Raw genomic sequence first — 10422 nt, 5'->3', positions numbered from 1 at the left:
GGGGGGGGGGGGGGGGGGGGGGGGGGGGGGGGGGGGGGGGGGGGGGGGGGGGGGGGGGGGGGGGGGGGGGGGGGGGGGGAGTTGCTAGAGAAAAGTCAAGAATATAGTGGCTGTTCTTACTTTCTCCTTGATCGATATCCCACTGCTAGCATTGTTGGTATTTTTCTTCAATGGAAAGTAAAAGTTGCTATTGGGTGAAAGAAATAGAGCTTCCAATGGATTCAAGAATGTTTTAAATGATATCATACTCAGTCAACTAGGTGAGTTTTAAAAGAGGTCAAGAATATTACTATTAGAGGTTACTAGTGAACTTGAAGTTTTGGCAACAAAACTAAACCTGGTGAACAATCCACCAATTGAAAGATGGACTTTTGATGTTTCACTGTTACTTCTAATAAAATAGACAGATTGGTTAGTGTCTTTGGGAACCAGCTGGAGAGGGGTACTTTAATAGGTTTTGATAGAATGAAATGAGTGTTAAGATTTTTTTACAGATAGGATTTTTCAAGATAGAGCTTTGACAGCTGTAAGCCTGTAACGGGAGTTTTTTTTGGTATTTTGTTCATGTCCTCTGACTCCTCTCAATTCATACATGGGTTAACAGCACACACATATTCACTATTGTTTTATCATTCATGGGTTTATTGTCACTTTCCACAGTTTGGTTAACATTTTATGCATATCATTGGCTCTGATTTAGTGAGGATTCCAAATTGTTTTCTTTTTTCTTCTTCTGCTGGAAATATTCTGTATAATGAACAAAAAAAGTGTAGGTTAGCTCTTTCTACAATGCACTTTTCAAAATAGATTTTCATACTCAGTGTAAGGCATCATTTAGTTATTTATGTGCTGGACAATTTTTCCTGATGTCTTTCTGATAGTTGGTCATACTGTCATACCTGGTTTTAATTTTTTCTTTTCTGGGTTTTTATGATGGTTTCTTCACATTTCTTTAAGTGAAATCGCTCTTCTTAGTTGTTATAGCCCATTGTTTATGCCCATGTGTCAATGCTGTCTTTCATCTCTAAACTGGAGTGATAAAGTGTCTCTGATGTCATTTGCTTTCTGAATTCTGATTTGTACCATGAACCAAAGCTATTATGTGAAGTACTTCTTTTTGGGTAAATATGATTGTTTCATAGAAATGATTCTTACTTCTATGTCTTCCCTTTATATCTCCTTTCAGTCAATAAGAACAAACGTGGATATTCACTGACCTAATGGGGTCGGGTGATGATGGCACTCCCACAAAACCTTCAAAGCCTGCTTCAACTCAGGTCCTCATCCACTTTTTGTATATTTGCAATAATTTCTTATGCAGTCACCATTTTTGTTTTTCTTTGGTGGCTTGACATTTACCACTCACCTTGCTTTTGTTTAATTTACAGGAGACACCAGCTATACCTTCATATCCTGATTGGTCAAATCCTATGCAGGTTTGCTATTAAATCAGTTGAGACTATGCCAAATGTATATATGCCTATAGATTTTAATGTTTAGAGCTGATTTTTCTGTTCAGGCTTATTATGGTGCTGGAGCCACACCTCCTTTCTTTGCCTCAACTGTTGCGTCCCCTACACCCCACCCCTATCTGTGGGGAAGCCAGGTGATTAGTTTGTGTCATTTTTACTATGCCCATTTGTATATTGTAATGCCTCTATGGAAAAACAGAGTCTTACTGTTCTTGTCTGGTATGGTTTATCAGCATCCTCTAATGCCACCTTATGGGACTCCAGTTCCATATCCTGCTTTATATCCTCCTGGTGGAGTCTATGCTCATCCCAATATGACAATGGTAATCAAGTTTCCTTGATAATATCTAGAGCTTTTGTTCATTAGAACACTAAAGCTGATATAATCTGTCTTATTATAGGATGTCAGTTGATTGCTTTTAACTTTGACCTGATTATTTATATTCCCAGAGAAACTCTTCATTTTGATTTTTTTGTTTTGTTTTCTTTAGGCTCCAAGTACAGTGCAGGCAAATGCTGAATCAGATGCAAAGGCATCTGAGGGGAAGGAAAAGGCTTCTGGGAAAAAATCAAAGGGAAGTTCTGGTGGCAAGGCTGGAGACAGCAAAAAAGCAGCTTCTAGCTCAGGAAATGATGGTGCCACCCAAAGGTGTATTGCTGTGGATTTGGTGTCAAATTTCTTTTAATCTTCATCCTAAATTATTTTACCTCTTTTTTATTTAGTTACTTTTATCACATTCTTATACAAATAATCTTCTCATGAGCAGTGCTGAAAGTGGAAGTGATGGCTCATCAGATGCAAGCGATGAGAACAATAACCAGGTATGTTATATGGAATTACTGAACACATGCTTTTATTTTTTAGGGCTGCTAGAACATGCCCTATTGTTGTTGTTATAATCATTGCATGTAGTTTGTCAGTTTACATTTCCTGTCATGGGTAGTTAATAGCATTTGAATCTCTTACTGTGATTCTTTAGGAATTTTCTGCCTCCAAGAAAGGAAGCTTCGATCAGATGCTTGCCAATGGTAAACTATTTTAATTTTATGTACATTCTGCATCTTCTATTGTTTCATACGATTTCATGAATTTCTGGTTTAATCCTTTTCTTAGGGACCCATGCACAGAGCAATGCTAAAGCAACTAATTACCAGACTTCAGTGCCTGGGAATCCTGCCATTTCTTTACCTGCAACTAACCTAAATATTGGGATGGATTTATGGAATCCTTCTTCAGCTGGTCCTGGAGCCATTAAAATGCAATCAAATCCACAGGTGGGGCGTGAAGGAATGATGTCTGACCAGTGGATTCAGGTGAAGACCTGATTTCCTATGGTTTATGTTATATTCCAATAGAACATTGAGTACCGTTTGCTTTAGTTGTTATTTTAATTACTTGTCTGCTGAATGTGACTTGCAACCTCTTGGATGCCAAGTGATGACTTTGTCCTAACCACTTTGTTTTTTTGGGCCTAAAGTGTGGGTTATAGTGGCAGAGAGATTTTCTGCCCTGTAAAAAATTTTGGCCAATGGGTCTGGTGAAGGGAAATGTCTGCAACCTCTGTTCTATTCGGGCTTGAACCCATGCCCAACCGGTCGCTGGGTTAGTACTGGGCCACTGCTCCAGCCCAACCTTCAAAATCTATCTGCCCAATACACATTAGTAATTACTTATATTCATGGTTGCAGTAGGCGCTAGGTGCTAGTCGGGCGGTAGACTAGCGCCTAGGCGGCGACGTATAAAAACAAAAAAAAATAGTGCATGTGTGTGGGTGTATGTCATATTATATATATATATATATATATATATATATATCTTATTTCTCTTCTTTATATAAATAAATAAATTTAAATATATATAAATATAATAAAAAAAATTAACAATGCCGACTCGCCCAAGTTAACTCGGCCGAGTCGGCTGCCAACTCGGCCCAGTCGGCCGAGTTAGGCGCTAGGCGGCCGCCTAGGGAGCAATTCGCCTCAGCCTAGGGAGCAATTCGCCTCGGCCTAGGGGTGCCTAGGCGGCCAATTTTTGCAACGTTGCTTATATTTCTTGAATACTCTTGCTATTTTTTAATTATTTTTTATGCAAAACTGCTTAAATTTGATCTGGGAGATTCAAATGTAAATCTGAGTGTGATGTCTTTGAAAAATAGGCTAAAGTGCTAAACAATACTCCATAACTTGATATCTACTGTTCGTACCACATTATCATGATGAGATTTGGACCTTTGTGTGGATATAGCAGGATGAACGTGAACTGAAAAGGCAAAAGAGGAAGCAGTCTAACCGGGAGTCTGCTAGGAGATCAAGATTACGCAAACAGGTATTTATTTGCTTGCTTGATATTCAATTCATAAGTTGTCGTGAACCCTACACACTCTCTGATCAAGAAATGGATTTTGATGATCAATTCATGAGTGGTTTAATTTAGAAGCAGCTCGATTGTCAAACTAACTATGCATTTCTCTTTCAAAATTGGGGATAGCTATGCAAGATTGCTTGTTGATAGTAGCCTTTTCGTGTTTTCACCAGGCCGAGTGTGAAGAGCTACAACATAGGGTTGAGACATTGAACAGTGAGAACAGATCGCTCAGGGACGAGCTGCAAAGGCTTTCTGAGGAATGCGTGAAGCTGACATCTGAGAATGATTCAATAAAGGTTACTGCTAAACACACCTTCGTTAAAGCACCCCCCACCCCCTTTCTGCATTTTCTCTACGGCGCATAATATTAAACGTGTTTCCACCCTTCTTCTTGAAACAGGACGAATTAACTAGATTGTGTAGGCCTGATGCCATACCTAAGCTAGAGAATAATGGGGCGCATATCCAAGCAAAGCCCGACGAAGGTAACAGCTAAGACAAAGGAGCATTGCACAGTAGGATGATGTTCACAACTTGATCAGAGAGATGTTCCAATTACCCGCGGAACTAATGGGTTTTAGGTTATAAAATAGAGTGAGACTGATGTTTGTTGTTCCTAGTGATCTTATACAAACCTTAACCACATTTTAAAAGTAACATTTGTTTTACAGTAGTACACAATTCTGTGTCTCAGTCAAATGTTTTAATTTCATACTCTGCTTGTAAAAGTAACTGTAACAGCACTAAATTAATGCTAACTAGTATCTAAACAGAAGCTATTGAGTGAATGTCTTCCTTCATTCTTGTAACCCTTTCTTTTCCCAACACATAATTTTATACATTTTCATGCTTGTCCTTATCCAACATTCTTGAATTCTTGTCACATAAAATTCAACACGGTTAGTTGGTAAGTTGATTGTTATTATAAGGCTGAAAGACTGATTTTAGTAGGGATGCGTCTTGTCACGAGAAAAAAATTCTTGTGATATAATGTTATGAAAATGCACCTAGATTTTGTCCCAAAGTTAAAAAAAAAAAACAAATTTATGTGACATATAACTATGTGAATATTACTTAGATTATGTAAACCTTGTTCCGAATTCTCTAGATAATTTGGATAAAAATATTGTTAAATTTTTGTGACACAAAATTTCATTTGTTTCAGACAGTTGGTAAGTTGCCTAATACCACAAGGTTGAAAAATTGATTTGAGAGAAGAGAAGAAATTTTATGACATAAGGTTATGAGAATAAGACTTAAATTATGTGTTAACAGTATAAGGAAAAAAAAAGAAAAAGTTGAAAAGGTTACAAAATATCAACTACTACATATTACAGAGAATATGGAGAGCTGAAATTTCACCATCTAGTACAATAATGTTTATGGAACATTTTCATTATGGGGACCAAATTTAAGCTAAAAATTACTGAAGAACAAAAGTAAAACATAATAGTGATTAGGTTGCATATGTCGTGGTATGTCTCCCACCCCCTAACCTAGGTCATACTGATTAGGTTAGTTTTTTGATTCATCACCTCCAAGCTGACGTGGCTACGAGGGCCCTATCGTGCCAGCAGAGCAGCATCTCCGCCTGCCTCTTCGCCACGTGGAATCCTCTTACCTGCACCCTGCCAAGTAAGCAGTCCGCCTGGAAGTCCGCAAACTGACTCAAAACAACCGGCCTGAAACCCGCCGCAATAAACGCCTCCCTCCACGACGACCCGCGGCGCCCCGCCGCCCCCACCATTTCCATTATCTTCGGATACAAAACGTACGTCTCGATCTTCCTCATCCAGTCGCCGCCGCCGCCGCCGCCAATGTTCGCCGCCTCCAGAGACTCCAGCAGCGTCGAGTAAAACTCCAGTCCGTCTATCACCGTCTGCCGGAAAGAAGACGGGCCAAAACCTACCAGCCCCTCGTTGTCCACGTGCACCACCACGTGCGGCGAAATCCGGCGGAGATCGTTCACGAACCCCGCCCCGACCCGCCTGAATATCGACGGAGATAAAATCACCGCGATTTTCTCTCCCTCCATGAACTTAATCGCCTTGAAAGATAACAGCTCAAACGTGTGAATCAACACAAAATCTATATCGAAAGCCATGTTTAGATCGTGCGCGAATTGAGTCAGATTCTCTCTGATCAGCCTCGACTCCACGGCGTATTCATCCGGGACGAGAGCCGTTATGCGTAGAGCCGACTTGGCGCGAGCCGACTCGGCTTTATCGGCTAGCTCTTTCATGAACGAAGCCCAGTGGCCGCCGAGCCCGATGTCGAAGTCGATGACGTGGACAAGCATAGAGCCCTCGACCGCCTCCAAAACGGCTTGGTTAGCCGTGAAGCTGGAGAACATAGGGATAGGGGAGATGTTGGAGAAGATCTTGTAGGCTTTGATGGTGTGCACAATCTCGGAGGAAGAGTTGGGGCGAGTCATCCGAGTTGACCAGGTGAGTAGAGACTGGAGAGATTCCTTGAAGTAGAAGGCAGCTCTCTGGAGCGGCTTTCCGGTGGCGGATCTGAGTTTATGGTTGAGCCGTGCCAGTATCACGTGAGCGAGTTGGACCGCGTTGGTTTCGAAGCACTCGGCGAACCGGATCAACTCGTCCACGTAGTCAAACCCTAAGTTCCAGTTATGGTTCTGGAAATCATTACCGGACAGAGTGAAATTACTATTCCCCCCGGCGCTGAGCGGCGGAGGCGGGTACTGCGCCGCCGTGACGTTATCGGAGAAGCTGAAATGCTCAGACGGCAGGAACTGAGCGGAATCGAGCGAGTGAGCGAGCGGGAACTCGGGGAACTGAGTCTGGAGCGACTCGGAATTAGGTTTTGTTGTATCTTCCTTCAGACCTAAGTCTTTCATCAAAGAGTCCCAATCTTCAAAGTTAGTTAGCACATGATCTGCCAGCTGGAGAGGGTCGTCGCAACCGGCCGAGATATCAGCCGCATCTAGTGCCGGATTATGCGCGTTTTCTGTTACGTTAGGGCTGGGACTGCGGCGGAGCTCGAGAACAGATTTCGGCTCGTAACTGACCACTCCGGCGGCGGCGGCGGCCGGAAAAGGTGGGGCCTGGATACTAATATTACTCCCACAGCTACTCAACGTCGACGTTTTTGAACTCACGTTTTCATTAGAGGTAAAGGACACTTTCATTTCTCTGAATATGAAGGCGGGGGAAAACGCAGTACAAACAAACCCTAATAAGTCTTTGCTAATGCTTTAATGGCTCTGAAACTTGTGAAGAAGAAAGATAGAGACCTATAGAAGAAGAAGCTAAGGTGAAAGCTTTGAAAGAGGAAAGTGGGAAAGGGGGGGCTTTTTTAGGGGGTTATGATTAGAGGCTTTTTATCTTTGCGTGTGGGTGGACGTACTAGATTAGCATCCATGGATATATACGATGCAGATCATGCATGCATGCATGCATGCATGTGAAGAAAGTCATTAGGGACATGGTAGGGTAGGGAAGAGGGCAGGAGATTAGGATGTGTATATATATATATATATATTGATTGATTGATCTGATGATTCAATTTCTCTTTTATTTTATCTAGGAATCGTGTTGGTGAAGTCATAACACTAGATTATGTTGCCAAACCTATATATGTATTAATGTGTGCACATATGGAATTTTTTAGGTGTTCACCGAATTTTTTTTATTAATATTGATGTTATTTGAATTATATGAACTATTATTATTAGTTACTTTTATAATACTTGATGCAATTAATAACATTTATGATTATACATGGATACAAAAAATTGATGACAAGAGAAACCTATCGTTAATATTTAAGAGTGCGTAGCGTACTAGATAAAGCCTGCATTGTGACCCTAGTCCTGCAAAAGGTCATAATGAGATAAACTAGTCTAGGTTGCTCATAGCTAACTGACTAATTAATCAAGAAGGTCAATGGGTTGTTCTCACTTTATATATTCTTTTTTATAATTACAATATGTTGATATTGTATCTAAATAATCTAATATTTGAAGTCCAAGGCACATCTTAATTGATTGATCAATTCAAAAAAGTTATGGAGTAATAATTTAGCTTGGCTTGGCTTTGTTGTGACCACCACAGGTTACACTTTACAAGAGCTTTAGAAAACTTGTGGAGCTAGTTCTCCTAACTAAAGGATCTCTAAATCACAATGGCTTAATAATTCCTCCATAATCCTTGTAGAGTCACCGTATGAGGTCTCTGAAGCGAGATATTTTGTTTTTTGCACCCATAAAACTTGTTAATTGTTGGAGATCAGAGTATGTTCAAATCTATCATTTTTCATCCCCATTAAATGTACTAAAAATTGTATGCAACATCAGACATAATAAGATACATCAAAACACATTACAAGCAATATGCTTGGAGAGTACGCGATTTATTGTTATATATTCAACAAATTATGGGTAAAGGTGGTCGTTGAAACTCTAATTAATTTGATTGAAACTATAAACGAAAGTTTTTTAAACGAAATTAGGTATACATGATGAAACATATTTCCAAAGAAGTTAATCAACGTGCTGCTTTAATGACTTGAAATCATTCATCTTTGCCCTTTGGCTTGTCTGGTAGGACAAAAACAAGTCAAAAACATTAACCATAAAGTATGCTCTTTAGTTGGAAATCTAGAAATTAATTAAGAAAATAAAACAAGGCAAAACTACGGTTGAAATATGTTGTCGGCGATCGCAAGCTTATGTAGGGAATCTAACCAATTCTTTTCTTTCGAGTAACAATACTATATTAATTAATTAACATTATGTCAATGTGCATGGTGGGATGGTCATATACTACTAAGAGCTTAATTATGACTCCATGCATCTTCTTTTAAAAAGGTTAAATCTCTAATCCGACAGAGCATGTATTTAGAAGGATGTAAATTAAATCATAGTGATTCAATTACTTAACAGACATATCAAAGGCACTGTGACTGCTAAGGTTTAAACATTGATATCTTCTTTTAAATATTACATGCTGGACCAGTGAACTAAGCATGTACGTGCATTATGATTCCATGCATCTTGGCCTTATTTTATGAGTATTTAATTCTCATTTTCCTCTCCGTCCAAGTAACTTCTAATCTGATCTAATAATTTAATTAAGAATAGTAATTAAGCAGCCCAGATACTTGAAATTAAATAATTAAGAATGTTCTGACCTATGAGTGGTGACGCAAGATTCCGGAGATCAATCGGATCATCCTTCTAGACAAGAAGCATCTCCATGATCGATCGGATCAGACTATCTTGAACCTCCCATTATTCCTTTCCCCCAAATGCCGGTGTGGACACACATACACTCAATTCCAAATTTAAAAAAAAAAAGAAAAAAGTTCATTTAAGAAATTGATTTAGTAACCACAATGTTACAAGTTTTAATCTCAACACAATTTATTAATTTTCTTGACTTGAGACAATCAATTATAAATAATTTAGCCTGATTTATCTTCTTGGGACAGGTAAAATTATAATGAATGATTCATCCAGTGCATACCCTGACCTCAAGTAGTGGTTAATTGTGATTTTCCCTTATTACTTAAAAAAAATATAGACATTGATCTAATGAATGAGCAGTTACACTTGAAACTCTGTTCTAGTGACGTGATAGGTTTTAACCATTCACTAATAATCGGGATTGAGGTTTGAGGTTAGGATTAAATTTTTTGTGTCTAAAATGGTACTCCGTAAAATTTAATGTGGGGTTCGAACTTAAGCAGGTTTAATAAAGTCAAAAAAACTTGGGGTATAACGAAGAAAAAAAAAAAAAAAGAGTTTACATCTAATTTATTGACTAACCAAAACGTACTTTAGAGTGGCCCCAAAATTCCATCCCATTTGGGACCACTAATTGACCTGATTGGCCATTTGGTAAAGCCTAGTCCATGACTGGGCCCCACTGCACTATTTTTGTCTTCTCCTGCGCTTTTCATTTCCCCCCATAAGCTCCACCACCTTCACTGTTGCATTTTTCATGCTATCTAACAATTTCGTATATGTTGCATGTACGGCCTTATTCCTTATAGCTCTTCAAAACTCAAAAGCATATATATACAATTAAAATTTATTTATGTGTATTAGTCGGATGGACTTCATATAACCCGAAAAGAATGGACCGTTAAACTGAAACTATTTACGTGTATTAGTCCGATATAATTTTATTTATTTATGTTGATGAAAAAATTGATCTGATGAACTTAATGAGCGCGTGAAAATGACGGTCCAGGTAAAAAGGGGAGTGACTTTATTGCAAGTAAGAGGAAGAGGGAAAGAAGAAAGGAGAAAGAATATGTTCTCTGTGCGGGGGTGAATGGATGGTAGTGCACTTAGAATAGACAGGTCCATCCATCACTACTCCATTTACGTACCCCAGCGAAAGAAAGGATCGGAAACCACATACAATATCATCCTGGATGGCATGGACTACCTTTTGGTTTTGTTTTTAAGCTTTAGAAGCAACTATAATAAAGCCATGCACCTTCTAAAAGATGTTTGTTTTAAGTCTTCTTTTTCACCTTTGCTACAACCTACCTTTTTCATGCCCCAGAAATGTATGTGTTCTAGTTATTGGAATTTTCATGATGTAGTAGTTT

General features: G+C 39.1%; 2 protein-coding genes across 5 annotated transcripts in view; one reads left to right on the top strand and one right to left on the bottom strand.

Annotated features, from left to right (window-relative positions):
- LOC116013703 (G-box-binding factor 1) overlaps positions 1-4646 on the top strand; it is an 8003-nt gene extending 3357 nt beyond the window's left edge. The window contains exons 2-12 of one of the 4 annotated variants that reach the window (XM_031253599.1): positions 1187-1277; positions 1389-1436; positions 1520-1606; positions 1706-1795; positions 1964-2121; positions 2240-2294; positions 2453-2501; positions 2587-2747; positions 3721-3798; positions 4008-4133; positions 4238-4646. In XM_031253599.1, the coding sequence (XP_031109459.1) occupies positions 1221-1277; positions 1389-1436; positions 1520-1606; positions 1706-1795; positions 1964-2121; positions 2240-2294; positions 2453-2501; positions 2587-2747; positions 3721-3798; positions 4008-4133; positions 4238-4333 (1005 nt within the window). In that variant the 5' untranslated portion in view covers positions 1187-1220 and the 3' untranslated portion in view covers positions 4334-4646. Of the gene's footprint in view, positions 1-1186; positions 1278-1388; positions 1437-1519; positions 1607-1705; positions 1796-1963; positions 2122-2239; positions 2295-2452; positions 2502-2586; positions 2787-3717; positions 3799-4007; positions 4134-4237 lie in introns of all 4 variants that reach the window. The other 3 variants (XM_031253598.1, XM_031253597.1, XM_031253596.1) reach the window with 3 other exon arrangements.
- A 432-nt stretch (positions 4647-5078) lies between these two features.
- On the bottom strand, positions 5079-7189 carry LOC116014303 (scarecrow-like protein 15). The gene has a single exon (XM_031254331.1). It carries the CDS (start codon positions 6986-6988, stop codon positions 5369-5371), a length of 1620 nt encoding a protein of 539 aa, XP_031110191.1. The 5' UTR covers positions 6989-7189; the 3' UTR covers positions 5079-5368.
- Positions 7190-10422: the final 3233 nt, after the last annotated feature.

Source organism: Ipomoea triloba, chromosome 3 (genome assembly GCF_003576645.1).
Source record: "Ipomoea triloba cultivar NCNSP0323 chromosome 3, ASM357664v1".
Taxonomy (NCBI): Eukaryota; Viridiplantae; Streptophyta; class Magnoliopsida; order Solanales; family Convolvulaceae; genus Ipomoea; species Ipomoea triloba.
This window is presented reverse-complemented; position numbering and strand designations above follow the sequence as displayed.

What these genes read in the sequence shown, in the direction of transcription:
- LOC116014303 (XM_031254331.1), bottom strand. Translation starts at nt 6,988, where the DNA reads ATGAAAGTGTCCTTTACCTCTAATGAAAACGTGAGTTCAAAAACGTCG.